Source organism: Agelaius tricolor, unplaced genomic scaffold (genome assembly GCF_023055355.1).
Source record: "Agelaius tricolor isolate 1412-34295 unplaced genomic scaffold, bAgeTri1.0.p SCAF_17, whole genome shotgun sequence".
Classification (NCBI taxonomy): domain Eukaryota; kingdom Metazoa; phylum Chordata; class Aves; order Passeriformes; family Icteridae; genus Agelaius; species Agelaius tricolor.
Genome location: NW_027269277.1, coordinates 8,340,782 through 8,361,339, shown reverse-complemented (window position 1 = coordinate 8,361,339; position 20,558 = coordinate 8,340,782). Strand labels below are relative to the sequence as shown.

The 20,558-nt window shown below is 43.9% G+C and overlaps 1 protein-coding gene across 3 annotated transcripts in view; it reads left to right on the top strand.

Annotated features, from left to right (window-relative positions):
- NRK (Nik related kinase) overlaps window positions 1–20,558 on the top strand; it is an 88,492-nt gene that overhangs the window by 48,315 nt on the left and 19,619 nt on the right. For 2 of the 3 annotated variants that reach the window (XR_011681555.1, XM_071442344.1), the window contains exons 14-21: window positions 258–419; window positions 3,721–3,870; window positions 9,099–9,230; window positions 11,420–11,487; window positions 12,550–12,665; window positions 15,027–15,124; window positions 15,510–15,637; window positions 19,180–19,273. Coding sequence is in view for 2 of the 3 variants with exons in the window: in XM_071442344.1 (XP_071298445.1) it covers window positions 258–419; window positions 3,721–3,870; window positions 9,099–9,230; window positions 11,420–11,487; window positions 12,550–12,665; window positions 15,027–15,124; window positions 15,510–15,637; window positions 19,180–19,273 (948 nt within the window). In the remaining variant the exon portion in view is untranslated. The remainder of the gene's footprint in view (window positions 1–257; window positions 420–3,720; window positions 3,871–9,098; window positions 9,231–11,419; window positions 11,488–12,549; window positions 12,666–15,026; window positions 15,125–15,509; window positions 15,638–19,179; window positions 19,274–20,558) is intronic. The other variant, XM_071442345.1, reaches the window with a different exon arrangement.

Sequence of the window (20,558 nt, the reverse complement as noted above, 5' to 3'; positions counted from 1 at the left end):
CATGCAGTGTTTGATTAAAGACCTCTGGTTTTAGTGAAAGTAAAAAGAACAAATATGATTTTCTGACCTGCTGTCTAAAAAGCCAAGCAGTGTTTGGTGCCACTTTATTCTCCCTGTTGCTCAGGGTTCTGACTCTTGTGTCAGCCCTGCTGGAATTGTGGTCACTTTGTTCTTTGAAAAGCCACTATTTCCAGCAGGCAACTTGGTTGTCCTCCAAGGTATCATTGTCTCTGAGGTTCATCACTCTCTGCTTTCAGAAGATGGAAGATGTGCAGCACAACAGGAAGATGCACAGAACCCTCCCCAAAGATCAGACCCAGCTGCTGTCTCTCCAGCATGACCACAAGCAGAAGAAGAAGGAGCTTTCCAAGAGTTCAAATGTGGGAGTGCATCCTCCATCAAGCAGCACAGGCAAAGAGGTACTGTCTTGGCCAGGGCAGCATTTTGGCGCTTTGTAGTTTATGATGCTGTAGGAATGCTGAAGCAGAGAGCAGACTGATCTTTAAGCCTACATCTGGAGCTTGACCTGTCTTTCTACACACTTATGCTGCAGTCTTCAGTTTCCATTAATATTCAGAGGATAAGGGAAAGGAAGAATTGTTCTGTCACTTCTGTTTGAGTTGAGGGAAGGGTTTGATTGGTGAGTGGACAAATGAGGTTCTTCTGGTCAATAGGTGTCACTCCCTTGTCTTTCAGAGAGGCATGAAATAAGGTAATGCCACCTGAGGTTTAATAGAGGTCTGTGCCTGATGTTAGGGTGCACAGAACTGAGCCAGGCACAGAACAGCATCCAGCCTCCTGAGCACAGAGCTCTGTGCCCCAGCAAGCAGCCTGTGATGCCTTTTCTTGGGTTTTATGTCCCAGGATAAGGTTTGATGGGTCAGGGACAGCCACATACAGTCAGCCTGTACTGCAATCCATTTTCCTCCTTTGCTAACTCTGACAGTATTTCTACCCACCAACTCATTCTGGTCACTGTTACCATGTCATGAAAAGCTCTGGGTCCATTTCCATTTCCGCATGCTTTTTTTATATAATACCAACTGGTTAACCTAGTTCTACAGCTGGTGTGTGATTTGTTGTGTCACTGAAGCCTGGGTCAAAATCTCAGCAGCTCACAGGTGCTTCCTCAGTAGAAAAGTGGATCTGATGGTCTGTGCAGTTTTGGCAAAGTATCTTCCCAAAATGTCCAACCAGAGGCATGAGGAGAGCTCATACACATGTAAATAGGAGAAATGCAGTGCAGCTTCTTAACACCTTGCTGCTGCTATCTTTGTCATCTTCTTGTATGTGTGTGCTGCAACTATTCCCTGAGCTGAAATGTCCAGTACTGATAAATAGTTAAATGTAACTGCTAGAATTGGTGAAATGATGAATTTCAGTAACTGAATAGAGTCTACAAACAGCTAAGCAGCAGCAGGAAGTTAGGAAAACAAGAGATACTAAGCTCCTTGTTAGAGGAGCAGTTTGTGAAAACGAGAGTAATTCTGTTTGAAGTACAACCTAACTGTCAAAACCACAAATGCCCTGGTTCTAAAGGCTTTATTGTACTGACTGATTAAGCAAATTGTTACTGAAATTTGAATGAATTGCTCTTGAAATCAGTATTTGTTTGATGATGGAGGGCTGGGTTTTATTCCAGCTGAGGACCAAATTGAGTGTGGACAGAGAAGTAAGCTGCTTTTTCTAAATACACAACATCAAAGTCAATAGGAAAGCTTTGCATTTTCTAGGCCTTTAATGGATGAAAATGCAACTCTGATGATTAATTTATTTTCTACTTTTCTGTAGTTAGAAGACAAAAAACCAATAAAATACTGTCTTAGATACTCATCTCTTGTTTTCGCATGTGTTTTGTAAATTACTCCTTGATAGCAAAATGAAGAATTTAGTGTGCAGTTACTGTTAACTTTTAATTTAGTGCAATTAAATTAGTTGCAGATTAGTTGCTTTTTAGGTTCACAGCATGAGGCTTTTGTCATTATGGCTGCAACAGGATGTTCGAGTTTTAAGGATATTGTACAATATTATTTACTTAATCTCAGAACTTCTTGGAAGTCACAGATCCTTCCACTAAATTGATAATTGATGGTACAGAGTTGCCTTTTTTGGTTGAGACTTCTTTGTCAGCAGTCTTAACTATTTGCAATGATCTAAAAATGCTTTAAAGTTGTAACTGTGTTTAACAGGGATAAGTCAGTGATTTTGCTCCTGTTGATACTGAACTTTTCCAGTTCATTAGCCAGAGAAATGTTAGCTCCTTTGTTGAGAGGGACCTGCATGGGGACAGTGGTAGCCTACTCAAGAGTGAGTTTGTTTGTACTTTTTAGGGCTCCCATTTCTAGGACCAGTCATCAATACACAGAAGAGCTCAACAATTATAGTTTCATTGAGACATTAAAAACAAACAAAAAATCCTAAAGTCCTCCAAAGCCTCAAGTTTAATGTTTGGGGGTGCAGAACCCTCTCTTGGGAGTTCCTTGTCTTTGCCATTGTGCTTATCCTGTCCCCATCAGGTCAGGACAATTTTCCCCTGCACATCTGTGCCCAGATGTGAGCTCACTCTGTGCTGAATCTGGTCCCACCAGCACCAGAGTGAAGGAGCTGGGAGGCAGACTCCAAGCTAGCTCAGTGCCTGGGAGGGGTTGGAGTCAGTTCTGGAAGCCCAAAGTGTCACCTGCATGAGTTTGCATTTGGATCATAAAGCCTTTCATGCCAGCTCCCCTTGGGCACAGAGCTGGGGGGTAAATTGTCATCTCTGGATTTTACATTTTCTTCCTTGCTTATAGTAAAATTTGCCTTTCATTATTACGAGTTGCAGGTAATGAAAATGTGGCCTCAAGAGTGTGTTCACTGGAGCTAGAATTTCGTGGTTTGGCTGTGGTTGCTTGTTTTAGTAACTGGGTTTATTTTTGGTTTTGGTCTTCTTTTTTTCCACAGTGAGGCAAAGTGGAATAATTTTCCACATCCTCAGCAGTTTCTAGGCTGTGCTAAGAATATGCTTACCTTTCTGATACAGGCACAAACATCCAGATATAGTGAGAGATACTGTTAAGAATGCCCACCCTAACACAGATACAGGGTATTTTTATTTCCTTAATCTCTAGTTTACTGTGTAGAGCTGTTTCCAGGCTGTTGCATCAGAGGATATGCTGAAGATTTACATTAGAGAATGGGAATTAGTCATGTTGAACAGAATTGAAAAGCATAGTGGAGTCAAAACCACAGGATAAAGACTTTTGTAATGAGCAATGCCCTCGGGAAATTTATTCCTTTTAGATCATGTTCCTCAGTCTTTCTCACAAGTAACATACCAAAAGACAGTGTTGAAAGTGTTTTAAGGTAAAAAGCAACGTGCAGTAATGTCAATGCTGTGGAAGGGGGTAATTAATGCACAGCAAAACAGGCTACATGTTGTCAAAGATAAGTAAGTATAGACAGATGATTCCTCCCAGCTAAAATCTCAACCTGCAGCCAAAGGAAAGGCCTAGAATACAGCAGATGGAAACTCAAGCCCCTCTCCTTGCTGCAGCTTGGAAACTTGATGGAGAAGGAAGGGTTGCAAATGGAGAGGAAATGGTGGTTTGTGCTGTGCCAGGGCTGTCCTCCTTGGTGGGAAGGTCCATCAGAGGTGGTGTGCTCGGTGCTGTCCTGGGACAGCATCCAGCCCATGAGCCTGGGGCTCTCTGTGCAATGTGCTGCCGCTGTTGTCCTTCGCAGGCCGAGGAGCGAGCCCAGCCCAGCGACAGCGCGCAGCCCTCGCGGTGGCCAGCGGCGCTGGGACACGAGGCCGCCGCGCAGCCCAGGATGGGATCCGGGAGCAGCTCCAGCCCCTGCACACCTGCCCCACAGAGAGCCCTGCTCGTGCAGGTACTGCACTGCCTGGGGAGGGACAGGGGTGGCTCTAGGCATGACAGGCTGCACAGGAGGGTGGGTTATTGCAGCTCAGCTGCTCTCAGAGCGTGTCACACTGCCTCACCAGGCCGCAGCGTGGGCCTGTATGCTTCTCTGAGCATACCTGCAACTATGGGTTATTACTGTGAGATCAGGTTGTATTATCCTAAATGTTTCTTAAACTCATTGTTGATTTGGCTTGGCATGAGCTTCAGGTGAACATCCTGCATGAAAGGTCATAGAGTCATGGGATGGTTTGGGTCAGAAGGGACCTCTCAGAGTCACTTAGCCCAGCTCCCTGCCATGAGCAGGCACATTTCAACTAGATCAGGTTGCTCAGAGCCCTGTCCAGCCTGGTTTTGAATGTTTCCAGAGATGGGGCATGTGCAGCCTCTCTGGGCAACCTTCTCTGGTGTTGCACCACACTCATCGTAAGAATTTCCTTAATTTCCTAAAATACAGGATTGTGACTTCACCCTTTGCCAGAGCCATGTCCCTCAGGACTATGAACTCCACCAGTGTGTGATCACTGCAGCCCCAGCTGCTCCAGCCTTGAATTCACTGTTTAGCTCCCCTGTGCAGGTGACCCTCAGGACCAGTAGTGCATCCCCCCTGGCATCCCCCCTTTCCTTCACCTGGCTGGAAAAGTTACCCTCTGTGCATTCCAGGATCTGCTGGATTGCCTTCAGCTCACCATGCTGCTTTCCCAGCAGATGCCAGAGTAGCTGAAATTCCCCAGCAGGAGGATTTGGGGAAGCAGCTCTCCCTTACCCTGCTTTGGCTTGTGCCCTGGAGCGAGTCTCAGAGTCTGGGAGTCTGGGATGATGGCTGCCTCTTACAGTCTCTGAGTCAAAGCCTCCCTGTGCCTTTCCTCTTCAGCTTGCTTTGCTGTCCAGTGATGATGGAAAAATCACCAGAAACAGATGTTGTGAGCAGAAGGGCCTCATTTCACCTGATAGCTTTTACCTGGAAAAATATTTGTTTGTCTTCTCACATCCTTTTTTTCCAGGGCCTGTTTGTTGTTTCAAGTCACGAGCATTGCAAGTGGGCTGAGTTGATGGCCTGGCTTGCAGCATCAAATCACTGGAGAGCTATTGCAAGGTCTACAAGAAGGACATTTGTAGCTTAGCCTTGGGCAGAGGCTGGCAGCTTCCCTAAGGCAAATATTTCAGCCCTGTGATTGCAGTGGGAACATCCATAGTTTATTGTAGGGCATTTGGGATTCTGCAGGAGTACAGTGGCTGTGCAGAGGATAGTCTTGTCCTTCTTGGGAGCCACTCCTGGCATGAGAGGCTGCTTCACCTGGGACAAGTGATCATTCCTCTGCACCCTGTCAGTGCTTTCCCATTTTGTAGCACCTCTCTGAGCTGCTGAGGGGAGTGGTGAGGAATGAAGCAGCATTTACCAACTTCTTTCACATTTTTTGATGGAGACTACACTACAGAAAATGTATGCTGTGCAGAGTGATGGTGTTACTTAAGGATAATAGCAGCAAGTGATGCACAGTGGTTGCTGTGTGATTTCAGTCTCTGCTGGGAGGTGCCCTCGTACCCCCTCACAAGGCAGAGCTCCAGCTGACAGTGCATGTGGACAGGGAGAAGCCAATCTGTGCTGCTGCCTGCTGTATTCACATGGAGTCCACATGAGCTTCAAGGGGTAATTTATCAATCCCCTGAAGGGTTATTTTTCCCTTTGCTGGTTGGGAGCAGCTGTTGCTGCTAATGGCAGCATGTTTGGACATGCTGCCTGCATTAACTGCATGAGCTGTTTAGGCAGTACAAGTGATGGGTCAGGTAGTCACCTGGAGATTAAAAACCAAAACAATATACTTGTGAAATTCAGTATGTGGGTGCCTAGTTGATTTAAAATAAAAGTGAACTGGGGAGTCAAAATACAAGCTGAATTCATCAGAGATGCTGCACCAAAGAACTTCCAGCCAGGTTTGTCAGAGAGTTTGCCAGCACTGCTCTGCTCAGACAAAAATGACTTCTTATTTTCAACAGTCATATTCTATGAGATCTTGTGGCACATCCTGGATGCCCAGATCTCTCTGAGAATTGTTTCACTGAAAAACTTAACACAGCTCCTGAAGTGAAAGGAGCATGATATCTCAATGCCTTACATTCGATCTTTCTGCTGTGGGAAATGTGAGATTCAGAGTGTACCAATTCCACATGCTTTGTTCCAGGTTTTTGTTTGCTGCAGTACACAGCAGATCTGGCTCTCTGGTTGTGGTGGTGTGGGATGAGCTGGTTTGGACTCCTTGCAGAATGTCACAGAGGCTTCTTGAACAAAGTCACTGAGACTGATCTTCTGCCCAGCATCTCCTGCTGCCTGACTAGTGGAAATGAGCTCAATTTTTAATTAACTCTTGTGGTTTTCCTATAGGATTTGCTAGTTAGATATTCTCTATTGTGTGATGAGACTGAATCTGAACAAGAAGTGTAACAATATTACAAGAGCTAGCTGTGTGTAAAGCCGTGGAGTGCCCTAGTATCCCAGAGTACCTGCTCAGAAGTTAAAGAAATTCCTTTTCCTTATGCTGTTTCCTAACAACACTTGCATTTAATCTATCTCCTCTATGTAGATTCAGTTCAAATTAGTAACTTGGGCATCCTCCAAAAAGCAGCACAGCCTCTTTTTAAAACTTCTTGCTTGTAAATGGTTTTAAACTAACTCTAGTAATGAGTCTTTTGTGCTGTATCACCTTATGCTATCATGTTGTGAATCAAAGTGTTCTTTCTCTTAGCTCAGTTACATGTCCCTTTATGGTTTGAGGACACACAGTAGGTAACATTTTCTCTACCAATCCTTTCTGTGCTTGAGGAGAGCTGCTGTTCTTTAGATATTACGTACAAGAAAAACAATTTAAAGTTCAAATCTCAGTTGTTTAGAGTCACTGTTAGGTGGAGGGGTTTAAATTATTTTTCCTATATAAACTTAAGGAGAATATCAAACACTGATTTTGGGGGTTATCTGAGATGGTTTTGGCTTGCTTGTGGAAGCAGGTGTTTGTTCCTGGCTTTACATAGAGCTGGTGTACTGGGCAGAGTTTGGAATCACTCAGTCACTTATATCATGACTCAGCAAAGTTTATCCATGCTTTTAAACACAAATAGTTTTCTGGTAATCAGCAGGACTCAAAGGCTGGAATTAAAAAAAAAATATACATGTATCTTGTTGAAAAAACGACAAGGAAAAGAAAATCCTCCTATATTCTGATAATAATACACCTGCTACAAAACCTCTTTCTGTACCCACAATGAATCTCTTCAGGTGAGCACTTTGCTGCTCAAATAATTCTGGCTAACTAAAAACTGTTATTAGAAACAATCTTGTTGGACAAAAAGGTATTTTGAAAGAACATATGTTACAACTGCTGAAAAAGCTATTTTCTCTAAAGAGAGTCATCAGAACGTATTGTCCCAAAAAGGCAGGAAAAGCACCTGAATAACTAAGTGAACTTCTCAGGACTGGTTTTGGCAGTTGACTTTGCCATAAAGGTCTGGGAGATTGCAATGAGGCATCTTTGACATCTTTTATCTAGTTTTGGAATTACTGCCTGGCAATATTTAATTGACGTTGAACATTGTTCCCATGAAATTTAGTCTTGTACAATTATATAGGGTTCATAATCCTATTATCTTCTTGAAAGCTGTGTGAAGTTCTAGTTACAGTGATTTACTTTTTAGGATGGATAAACTGGAGAATTGTATAGACTTACGTGATAAATCAATAAAATACTCATCTGAGTAATTCTTTGGGGAAAGTGTACTGCAAGTGCCTCTGGTCTAAGGTGCAGTAACTTAGTTGGGACACAGGAGTTTGAACTCGGACTCAGAAAAAAATTGAAAACATCATTCTTAGGCCTCCAAGTGTTGGAGGTGCTGATCTTGCCATGTGTTTGAGGAAGAGGCACTCCCAGACAGCCCTGGCCCAGCATTGCATGGGAGATCAGACGAGGTGAAGCACAGAGTGGTACAGCTTTAGGCATTTCTCTAGTACTTCTTCTATTTCTGTAATATCAAACTGATTCCAGCATAGCAGAATTCGCCCTGCAGACAGGCCCAACTCAGACAGAATTTCTGTGTGCTCTGTCTTGGTCTTGTGTCCAAGAGGATTTCTCATTTCAGGGAGGCAGTACTCTCAGCTGACACATTTAACTCTGAGTTTCTTCCTCTTTGGCAGACACTGGGGTAGCAGATCATCATAGTGTAGATTTCTCCTTTTACATACAGAAAAAAACAGAGAAGCAAATGTTGACTATTTTAGCTTGAGTTTTGCACCGCTTACTTCTTGTTCCCCTAAAGTGAAGACTTTGTAAGGAAGTAACTTAATTCCTTCCCCTTCCTGTGCTGTGATTGGGGTTTTTGTTATCCTAGTTCTCTCATTGGACACCTTTAGAGATGTTTTAAACACAGGTGGCTGCAATGGGATCACCTGGACTTGACCACCCATGAGGGTGTAATCTGAACTTAATTTCATTCTTTCTTACTGCATTCTCAAGTTTGACCTTTCTTTCTTTCTTTCTTTCTTTCTTTCTTTCTTTCTTTCTTTCTTTCTTTCTTTCTTTCTTTCTTTCTTTCTTTCTTTCTTTCTTTCAAGTAATTGAAAAATTTGTTTCAGAGGAGGACCAGGGTCCCCTCATAATCACTGGAGCACTCAAAAAGTCTTTGCAGCTGGCAGTTTGCCTCCAGTGACTGTGGGTTGGTGGTGGCCATGCAAAGAATAGCTTGGAAGTCAACATCTAAGTTAGGGGAGGTGGGTTCCCACAGTGATTAGACTGTGGAAATTCTTCAGTGGAAGCATTGTCCAGGTTTGAATGAGATGTAGTGACTCCACAGCATTTTTTGCATCATCCAGGTAGTTAGCTCCCTGTGCATTGCCAGTGACCTATTTGCTTCTCCACAGATTTAAGAAAGGTGTGTGTGTGTGTGTGTGTATACACAGAGAGAATAGATTTTTTTCACTACTTCTTTTTGTTGTACCCTTCACCTTGGGATATTTGTGCCTAACATGCTAACATGCTGGAAATGAATAGCTCACTGCACAGTGAGCAAGGTAGGGCTCTATCCAGACACAATATTCCTGCTACACTTAGTAAATATTTAATCTCCAAGGCAGAACCATTGATCTCTGTTGAGACTGCAGCCTGTTAGGTAGGCAGGGAAGTGCAATTCACCATGTGTTTTGTTTGTTTCAAGTGTGAGAATTTCCGGGCTAGTAAGGACGTGTACCACAGCAGCTCCCTGTCAGACATGGTGACAGCTCCACTCAGCCCTGGGCAGGACGAGGTGTTCTGGAGCACGAGCCACAGCAAAGAGCAGCCCCCAAAGGTGGGTAAAACTTGGGGTGTTTGTATTGGGGGTTGATTGCACTGCACTGTGTAGTATCCACCCTCTGCACTTCATGAAACTGAAAAATCTCGTTGCTTGTGTATTAACTGGGTCACACTAATCTAGAAAGTGGGATGCAAATTTACAAGGAGGTTGGTGGTGTGGGTTTATGTGTATGTATATGTCGTGGTTTGACACTGGCCAAATGCCAGGCACCCACAAAAGCCATTCATTCACCTTCTTTTGCTCTCAGCTGAGCAGAGGAGAGGGAAAAAAATTACCAAAGGGCTCATGAGCTGAGATGAAGACTGGGAGAAGACACTCTAAGGGCAAAACAGGTTCAAATTAAAGGTATAAGGTAAATTTATTATTAACAGAGTCAAAGGAGGATAATGAGAAGTAAAAAAGCCTTTAAAACACCTTTTTTTCCCCTCAGCCCTTTCCTCCTTCCCACCAACAGTGCAGGGAGACAGGGCATGGGGATTTGGTCAGTTCATCACTCAAGATCTTCTGTTTGCTCAGGGAGAGGAGTCTTTCCTCTGCTGTGCTGTGGGGTCCCTCCCACAGGTAAACATGGGAGGGATGTGGCATGGGTCACCCCTCCACAGGGTGCTGTACTCTAAGGATAGGCTGCTCTAGTTTGGGAGCAAGAGCCCTGTCTCTGTCAGCAAGGGCCCTCTCTCTCCATTCAGGTCACTCACTGGATCACAGCTTTCTCTGGCACCCACCCACCCTGGGGTGAGCACTTTTCCCGTGGGCTGTGAGTGGATCTCTGCATCCCCTCTGGACTTCATGCATTACACAGGAACAGTTTGTTTCACCATGGTCCTCACCACAGCCTGCAGAGGAATCTCATGTGTGGCGCCTTTTTCCATTGACGTTGCCACCATGTTGTTTTCTCTCATATGTCCTCACTTGCTCCTCTTCTCTGACTAGAAGTAAAACTGCTGCCCATAGGTACCATTGCCAACAAGTTCCACCAATTCAAAGATTCCTACAGGATCCTGCAGCACTGAGGTTGATCTTGTTTAAGTTCAGTGTTGGGTTTAGGTTTAGGTTCACCCGCCATGTTTTCACTGCTGGCCAGGCGGCCCTGCTGCCATTGTGTGGGCAGTGGCGGCCCTGGCGCTGTCTGAGGCCTCTCTTGGTGAGGGCCCCAGGCAGGAGAAGCTGCTGCCGGCCCTGCCCTCCTGCCCTCAGCAGGGCTGGCTGGGGCGGCCGTGCAGGCCGGGCTCGCTGCAGGCCGCACTGAGATGGCGGCAGCTGCAGTGGCACAAATCACACATCGCCGGGGCTGTGCCAGGATGGCCCCAGCGGGGGAACCTCGCCATCCTGGAAATAAACTGCCAGTGTGCTGTTTGGATTTTCTTCTTTAAATATGTCATCACAGACAACCTCTCTAATTGGGCCAGCAGCATGTCCATCTCCAGAGCCATTGGAGATCGACTCTGCCAGACATGGGGGAAGCTTCCAGCAGCTCCTCACAGAAGCCACTTCTGTGGCCTCACCGCTACCAAACAACCAGGCTGTGCCAAATCAACACAGTGTATGATATCTGCACACATGTAATATCTGCAGGATCTGTGATTGCAGACACACCTCTTTTGTTAGACCAGGTATTTGTAGCAGCCTCTTTGGTGAAAAGGTCTGGCCTGTTGTAGAAAAGCTTGTTAGTTTGTGTAATTGAGGTGATGGTGTATTTCTCTTTCTAACAGAATTTCTAAGAACAACTCCAAGACTATCTGAGAAGGAATTCATATGCCCATATGTGTATTTCTTTTATTACTTTGCAGTTGGGATGTGTGTGTGTCTCATTCCCCAGCCTGTGGTAACAACATGAGGTAATTCACCAGCTGGGGAAAGCTGCATTCAGTGACTGCAGGTGCCTTTCACTGTCTGCTTTAAATATTGACCAGGAATGATACTGACTCTGAAGGTGCAAACCTCTTTCTGTCTGCACCCTGATAGACTGTGCTGGCTGAGAGCAAACTGGAAGTACCTGCTGCTGACTTGCAGCTTCCAGTGCTGATATCATGGAATACCTCCCCACAGGTCCCACTGAACTATTGTTCATTTCTGTTGGTTAGTCTTATTTTTTCATTGATACAGGATAAGCATTACATTTATTGAGTTGGTTTATTTATTAAAATATCAATAGCAACCTTGAAATGTTTGATTAAATCCTTAAGGTTCCAGAAAGGACAACCTCAAAATTTTACAGCAGGGATCAGCCTGGCCATCAGAGATGCCTTTCAAGGTAAGCTCTAAAGTGTTGTATGCTTATTCTAAAACTAAGCTTACACTGTATACTTTGTACATGTACACTGTGCTTATACTGTGTTTTATGCTTAATTTTTTAATGCTGCTTTATTGTCAATAGGAAAACGGAAGTATCTGGAAGATTCTTTCAGTGCCAGTGGCATTGGTTTCAAAGGACAGTCAGATGTCTGGGTGCTTTGGTGAGGGGGGGGTCTGACTCCAACTCCTTGTACAGGCACTTTTAATTACAGCTTGTGCTGCTTGTTTTGCCTGATAGTAGCTTGAACAGGCAACTTGTAGATGTATTGTGACAATTTTGGCAGTCTGCCCTTAAGGCTGGTGTACTTTTTTCATATCCCAGGAGAAAAGACCAAGGATGTCTAGAGCTCAGCAGAAAAGGGCAGCCCCCACTGGATGTCTAGTCAGGGAACAGAATGGGTTGGAGAGACTGGAGAGTGAAGTAGATTTAGCTGAAATAACAAAGTGATGTGCAGCATTTCTGATGAGTCAGGGTCAGAAATATCGTCTGAAATAACTTTCAAGTGAAATCAAGCCCTAAATGCTCCCCACTTGGGAATTACAGGAGGCAAAGCAGAAAAGAAATGTATAAGTAATTGTCAGTGTTACAGATGAGTGGGACTGGGTTTCTGATTGAGCCACTGGCTTGGCAGTTTATTTTACTGTCCAATGCATTTCTTTCTCCATTGATAAGTCACTGCTGATGTATCTTCTAGGAAGGTAGTGAAGCAGTTCTCTTGAGTTGTAAAGCCATGAGATTTTGGAATCAGGACTGACACTTGACTCTGAAGATTCCAAGGGAGATGTAATATAAGATATTTTGTAATGACTTGGAAATCTCTGCAGTCTCCCAGGATGACTGCCCAGAGGAAGCTGTCCCCTCCATCATCTCCTCTCACTCCTGGGTGGCCCTGCTTGGAGCAGCAATGAAGATAAACTTTTTTTTTCCAGAGTATGACCTTGTACTGTAACAGCAGGAGCTCTGTTCCAGTCTCTGTTCCAGCACACGAGAGTCTCATCTGCTTTTTGTCTTTCTGCTCAGTAACACTCATCAGTCATCCCCTGGGGGACATGCTCTGAAGCTGAACAGTAGCAGCAGCACTCCTGGCACCAAGCAGTGGGAGATGGGATCTCATCAGAGCAGCTGGTCAACCTCAGGTGATTCCTAAGTCAAAGATCCATCAGTCAGAATGTACTGAACTCTTGTCACATGAAATGATCTTCTGCAGGTGTCAAGTTCTGCATTGCAAATGGGATATGTCCTTTTAATGACATCCTCTGGTGAGAGGCTTTTGAAAGCCCTCTGGATTTTATGGTCCAAGTCCCTAAAATATAAGTACTTCCTCTTTTGAGTTAGAAAAGTGACTGTGAATATATTTTCATATGGAAAATTTGAATTGCCTCAATTAAGAATTGGAAAAAATAATTTCTGTTGCAGTTAGTGACACAATTGAAATGCAGCAGAGCCAACATTCCAGAAATACAGATGTAATTCAATACTGATATTCACTCATTGGCAAATTCTGCTCTTTGCACTGCCCACTGATAAGATGATACACTTGAGCAGCTGATGTACACTAATATTTCTGCTCTCTAATAATGTACTGGCAAAAGGAAGCATAAATCTCTCTCTACAGCACATTATGAAATACTTCTCCAGTATTCTCTTATGTGCAGAAAGATAGTGGAATTGAAAAAAAAAGGGTATTAGAAGTTAAAAGGAAGATAAAACCATTTGATTTAGGCAAAGTACAGCTTAGTAATCTCCTTTGCTGTCAGGAAGTGGTGTAGGAATGCAGCAGCTTGCTCGTGGTTGTGAAGTGTTTTGCAGTACAGATTCTGGTTGCTGAGGTTCTGGCAGATGGGGATGTGGAGAGGTGGAGAGTTCTTGCTACTCCCAAGGGTGTTTCCTGTAGGTCAGCTGCAGGGCAGTTCTTGTGCAGCCCCTCTCAGAGCTCTGGTGTGTCACAAGGCCTTGCATTCAGGTTGGCCACAAAAGATTGGGAACATGGGGAATCCAAATCAAAGCAGGGTGGATGCAAAAAATGTTCTGAAACCACCCCAGTGATCTTATGAGGTCATTTATTTTCATATTGAGGTTTACATTGTTAATTTAAAAGCCCTTGATAAATGAGAACAAATTGCTTATTTATTACACTTACACAATCAAGCCAGTTTTGCTTTTACTAGCAACAAAGAATAGGAAGCTTTTCTTCAAGAGAAATCCAAAGCACACTTTAAATTGCTTGGGTTTTGTTTCTTTTTGCTCTTATGTCATTTTGTGTTTGAATAACAGAGTTGAACAACGTGCAACAGCCCAGCTCAACTTTGCAGAGTCCATGTGATGTGTAACTCCTGTGCTATTTTGGCATAGGGAAACAAAAATCTCACCAGAAATGGAAAGAATAGAAAACCTCCCTTGTGGTTTAAACTGTCTCCTTGAGTTCTTAAGTGTCATTAAATTACAGCTAGTTCTGGCATATGGCATTTCAGATGGAGTTTGTTGCTTTCCCAAACCCACAGGGATAATGAATTGGAGGAAAGGGCTATAAATACTTTAAAGCTAATAGTTCTGCTGAGTTGCTTAGTTGCTTATTGACCAGTAAGGAATTGTGAGTTTTGAAAGCTTTGCAAAATGGATGAAGATGTGAAACCATTGTGACAAAACTAAATTACCAAATAGGAATCCTCATTTGTGTGAGCTTGAATTCTCCCCCCTTAACTCACAAGGAGTCCTGTTGGTAACAGTGGGGTAGTCATGGGAGAAGCTGCTGAAAAAGGCAAGCACTGAGCTGGCCAGTGTGTCCCAGGGCAGGATGAGGGGACAGTGGCTTTCCCTCCTTTCCCTTGTGTCAGGGCTTGTGTGCAGAGCATCCCTTCAAGGCTTCTTTTGCTTTTCCCAGTGCTTGCAGGCAGTGGGGGCCCACATTTCACAGGTAGATTTGCAGTTTAGTGCAGCTGTTTGCCCTCACCCAGTTGGGTTTAGATAATCACTTTGGACTGTTTCTGTGTAACAGTTTTATGAAGGCCAAATCTTGGCAGCACCTCTGTCCCAGGGGTGTGTAGGGGAGCTCAGGCTCCTGAGCTTTCTTGCAGTCACAGGAAATAGCTGCCTGGCCCATGGTGCTGGAGTATGGCCAGCATGATGATGTGAGGAGCTGTCTCTCCTCAAGAAGAGGATCAGAGGAAGGGATTAGGATGCCCTCACCTTTTCCCTTGCTCCCTTTCCAGGAAGCTCTGGCTGATGTGCAGTGGGAGTGTGTTGCCAAGGGTTTGGTTTGCTTGCCTTACTCTTGCAGCATTAAAGTGCACCAGTATCACTTTATGTATGTAATATTGCAGCTTCTAGAACCACTGGGAAACAAGCAGTGAGATTTTCCTTTGCAACAAAGAGAAAAGAGAAGTTTGTCAGCAGAGACTGGTATCTGCTTTGGGTCCTAGCTATGTGTGCTTGTCTTGCTCTCTCACCTGCTGCATGTACACTTAAAAAAAGAAACTTTTGGGTTTTTTTACCCTCAGGGAATCCAGGACTGGCCAAGGCAGAGAATGTTTTGTCCCAGAACCATGTGCAGCTGCATCAGAAGCCTGAAAAAGTTTCTCATCCAGGCCAGATTGCAGTAGGTTCTTTTAAATCGTCTGGTATTTTTGATTTGTCCATTGTTTTCACTGAGGGGTCTGTCTGTGCAGACAGCTCTGTTTTGGTGTGTGGATTTGCTGTCACTCATGAGTCAGCCTGAGGGGTGTGTGAGGCTGGCTCAAGCTCAGTGCTCCCAGTCCAGGTCTGACTTGTGTCCAGCTCAGGTCCTCAGCAGAGTGTCCAGTTTTGGCTCAAGTCACTTCCCTCTGTGAGATGCTCACCTGTGATGGACCAACAGAACCAGATCAGCTTCCTAGTAAAGCTTTTTTTGGGGTGGAAGTGACCATAACTGTGTATGCTGGGACAGTAAAATACAGCAGGTGCTGTTTAACAATGGGTTCTTCAGCTCAGTTTTCTTTGCTCAGAGTCCAGGCTCCTTTGCCAAGGTGAAGGACAGTGCCAACTCCTTGTTAAAAGCAGCAGACTATTCCTCCTCAAGTGATGAAGGCAGCAGCAGCAGCAGCAGTGATGAAGATGACACAAACCACACAAGGTTGGCTTGATTATTATTATTATTATTATTATTATTATTATTATTATTATTATTAATGTTATTCTTGTTACACAATTCTAAATATCTAGGAAAAGCTGGCATGCCTAAATACTCCCCCTCCTTTGAAGTTACTATCACTCATTTGTGTCAGTTGTAATTAAGCAATTTAATTGCATTTTAATGAACTCCTGGGGGTAAATGTTTGCTCCATCAGATGTGCACAGGGTAATAATACATTTTGATGACTTGCTGCCCTGGGACAATGAGGAAATGTCTTGTTTTAACTGGATATACTGGGCAGTGCTTTTATAGGGATTAGTTCACATTGATGTACATTTTGATGGAATTTTTGAAAGAAAAAAGGAGAGGGAAACAAAACTGTAAAAACTGTATGCCTTCATGATAAATACAGGTTACAGTGGAGAAAACAAGGCAAACATGACCCTTGAGATCACATAGTCTCTTCACTCTGGGAGAAATAATTGCCACTGAAAAGTTGATTTCTTCACCAGGGCTGTTCATGAAAAGGAGAGATGGTTTTGTAAAATGTGCTGTATTTTTAATACTGACATTCTGCATCTGCTGTGCTTTCCAGCTGACATCTTGTGGTCTTCTACCTGTCATGTAAAATGTGTATTCTGCTGAGAAATAGGGGAGCAAGAATAGCTTGCTACTCCAAGAGAAGGGAGTCAGGGGGTCAGGAACAGCAAACAGAAACATTTTTTAGCATTGGTGAATGAAATGTCTGATTTTCTTGCAAAGAGACTTCAGTTTAATTCAGCTTCTAGGATTTACTTTGAACTGCATCCCAGGGCCACAGAGCTCTCTAGGATGGGGCTCTTGCTCTTCTGACAGAATTACACATGCAGTTTTGTCAGGTGTCAGGCAGAGATGCCCAGATTTGGAGCAGAGTTGGCAGGTTATTGTGTTGGGCTGGTACCAGTCCTTTCCCCTGTGCTGCTCTGAAGAGGTAGAATTTTTGTGCCTGCATATGCTGCTCATTTGCATTTCTGAAGTTTATTTTCAAGGCTGAGATGAGGAAAAAGAATGTTAAAAATCTTGTAGCTTATTCAGTGCACCTAAAAGAGCTGACTTTTACTATAATGCCTTTGTTTTCCTACTGATCCTCTTCTAAACCACCTTATTCTGATCTGTAAAAAGTTTCATTCACTCTAGGTCGTAGAATTCATCCTAGACCTCAGAAAGACTCTACATAAAAATATGGATTTGCCCTGTAGCAATGACTTTGCTGTGTAAGTGTCAGATTGCTGTGATCCTTGCATGCTGTATGATTTGAAGGAGTGGTATCACTGCCTTTGGAACTCTGCATTTGTTAGTTGCATCTCCTCTGTGTCTGAGATCCACCCATCCTCTGGAGAGGTGCAGTTAGGATGCTCTTTGTCACATTTATCTTCCTGTGCACACAGCCACTGCAAGAGCCCCTGTAAAATCATTGCTGTAATCTTGATATTAACCAAGTCCCTTCACCTTGGCTGAACATCATTTCTATTAAAAGATACTTCAGGGAGTATATCCTGATTGCTGCCAAGTAAATAGCAAATAGGATAGTGATCTGACTGAAAGGAGCAGCCAGTGTTGAAACTGCATATTCTGGCTGAACTGAAGGGTTTGGGGGTATTTTGCTCTCTAAAGCATGTAGGATCTGAAGCCCCTTGCACTCTGGAGTGTTTCTGAGGGGCTCTGGCTGAGGCACCTTGGGCCAAGTTTTAGTGGGCTGCTGAAACCAACCTGTGATTTCCTCTTCTTGCCTGGGCTGTGGCACAGCACCTGATGTCCACACTCCAGCTTTCCTGGAGGTGCCCAGTAGGACTATACCTGGGACATCTGCAAGAGAAGGAGTTTACTATGCTTTTGGATGAATCCTGGTGACCACCTGAGAAGGCTCCTTTCTGAGCATGCTGAACTAAGGGCTGCTGTGTTTCACCAATAAAGCAATTTCTGATCTTGTTTTTGTTTACAGTGAGATGAGCCAGACTTCTTCCTCACCCACTCCAGTTTTTTGTTTTAAGGGAAGAGTGTCAGTGTATAGCATCCAGTGTCTTACATCCTTGTTTAGAACATCTATTCCATTGATATTAATTTCTCCTACTTTATGGAGTGCTTCCTCCTCCAATGCCTGCAGTATGCCCCTAAAACACTGAGTATCCTGGGACTTATTTGTATAGTTCAGTTTCCTCTCTTTGCTCTTTGATTGCTGTTTCCTACCAGCATTTGGACAAGGTGGATGCAGGTGTGTGCTTGGCTAGGAATTACTTTCTCCCTCTCCTAAGTTGGAGGTTGACATTATTTAAGATCAGCTGCTGTTTGCTTCCCTAATAAGAACAGATCCTGGCATTCACCATTGATCCTAATCCACATCTTGTCATTCCTTTTAAGTTTAGTATGCAAATATTTACCCACTCACATAGAACGGGGAGACAATCCAAAACCAAAAAATAAACAACAAAAATGCCACAAAAGCTGTTACACACCCATCTTAAATCAGTAGGTTTCTCACCAAACCTTCTTTGTTATCACATGGAGCATCATTTAAAAGAAAAAAAATACATTTCAGTCTGCTACCAGTTGGCACATAGTAATGTAGAACCCTTCACACTGGCTGAATCCAGACAGTTTTATAATTACTGGAAAGGAGGCAAAAATGTAATAGGCTTAAATGGATTGCAGTAAAAAAGATATGAGTATAAATAAATAAATGGCATAAATAAATCATTTGAGGTGGAAGTGTGCAGAAATGGGGCCAAGACATGTTTGAAGCAGTTCCACTTGGGTGAAAAAGTTTAAAATGCAAAGATACCTCAGGCAGTGCAGGAAGCAGTGATGTACTGGGAATTCACAACAGACACTTGCCTTGTTCTCACTCTTGCTTTTGCTATCAGCTTTTGATCACTGTTGAGGACGGGATGCTGGGTTAGGGGGACTCTTGGCCCCAGCCAGTCCAGGGGCTCTTGCTTTCTTCTGTCTCTCTGTGCACTGGGCAACGCTTTCTGTGTTTCCTTTTAAGGTGAGGAGGTCTACGTTTCAGGGACTGATTCACAGGATGAAATTCCAGTGTAGCCTGTCCCAGCAGGCACTGGCAGAGAGGTCCCTGACAGCAGCACATGGCAGAGCAGCTGCTGCTCTCTCTGGAGAGCAGGGTGGCTCATAATTACACCCCACAGGGGAATGTGTGACAGGAGACAGAAGTTTTGAAGTAGGCACTTCCCAAATGACAGCTTGGGGGACTTGCCTGAGCTATGCAGTGTCTGAAAGATGATGGATGAAGTGCAGGAAGATGAAGGGATGCTCTCTGTCAAGGTGGGGAGAGCTTCCTGCTGTGTGTGAGTGGTCCTCAGGCACAAGCCCATTCAGGCAGATCCACAGACTAATCAGCTTGCTTTTGTACAAGAACCTTTGAGTGTAACTGTTGAATGTTAATTATGTTCACTTTTGAACATGGTTATGTGTAGTTTTTTTCCTTTTTTTTTCCTTTTTTTCCCCCCCTGAAGTAGTTCTGTTCATTAATTGGAGTTTGTTACCAGGCAACTGCTAAGCGGCAGAATTGCAGATTTCTCAAGGACAAGGGTACCAGATGGAATTGAACTGAAACCCCAAAGCACCGTGGCAGAACAGAAGGTAATTTGGCCATTTGTAAGGGGGTGGGTACAGTGAGGGGGAGTCAGGTCATTATTGTGCATGATAAATGCCATATCCATTGCTTCTTGGGAGCATTCTCACTCTGAAGTCCTGCTCAGTCATTGCAAATTATAGCTATAAGCCTTGAAAAAAAAATGTGTAGTTTCAGGTTTTGTGCTTCCTGTAGAAATCCTTACATTTAGGTACAGAATTGCAGTTCTTTATTTGTCCTTCTTATTGACCTGTAGTAGTTTCTGATGTCAAGATATTTTTTGAAGGCACTGGACAAAAAGCACTGTTATTATTGTTGGTGTGCATTGTTGCTTCTTTTAAAAAATCTTGACTTTTTTTTATTCCAGTTTAAAGTGAACTACCTCCTACTGCTTAAAATATTACCAGAACAGGGGAAAACCACTTTATCTCTCCCTACTGGCTTAGCAAAAATTCTTGTGTTCTCATATGTCATGTTGTGGTTCCTTCCAGCTGTAGTTTCTAGTGGAGGCTTCCAGTCATGTGGATTTTCCCCTGTGATAAATATCAGCGCAGAAAAGATGAAGAGAGACAAAGCAGAACAATGTTCTTTGTGGTTGAAAACAAGAAAAAAATTACAGTAATAAGACTTGTACTTGATGTCAGGGTCCTTTTTAGATACTACTGAGTGTATTCTCACTTCACAGATAGGGAAAATAAATCACTGTGAAACTGGTGTTTTCTCCAGAGCTGTGGCAGGGTAGAAAGAAAAAGGAGTTGTCTTTACCTCTGGTGTCTCTAAACTTCAGACCAGAGTGGTGACCCTCCTGCCTGGGGAGGGAGTTCCACTTGACTTTTGTCCCACCATCCTCAAGGAGAAAAGACTCTGCTTTGGTGAAAGAAATATAAATGGGGCATAAACCAGTATTTCTCTTGTGGCAAAACCAGTCCAGTGTTTCCACTTTCCCCTGATATCCAGGCTGCTTGAGGGAAGGGAGAGCATTGGGGTCTTTGAGGCCCACCCTGAGGATGAGGGAGGATGATAAAGAGTTGAAGTTATGTGTTTTGGTGGGTTTGGAGGAAAGAGTGTAGGAGGGAGAACAGGCAGATGGCTGACACCTCATAAATTTCTCCTCTGCCTTCTAGTCTTTTCCCCCCTTCTCGTGGAGCCTTCCCATCCCTTCCCCTGAACCCTTTTTCACCCACCAGCTACAGCCACCATGAGTCTCCACATCATCTCCAGCATTGCTTTCCTTGTCCCATCAGCCTGAGCAGCTTTGAAGTGGTTAGGGTGTACCAAACTGCCCAAGTGATT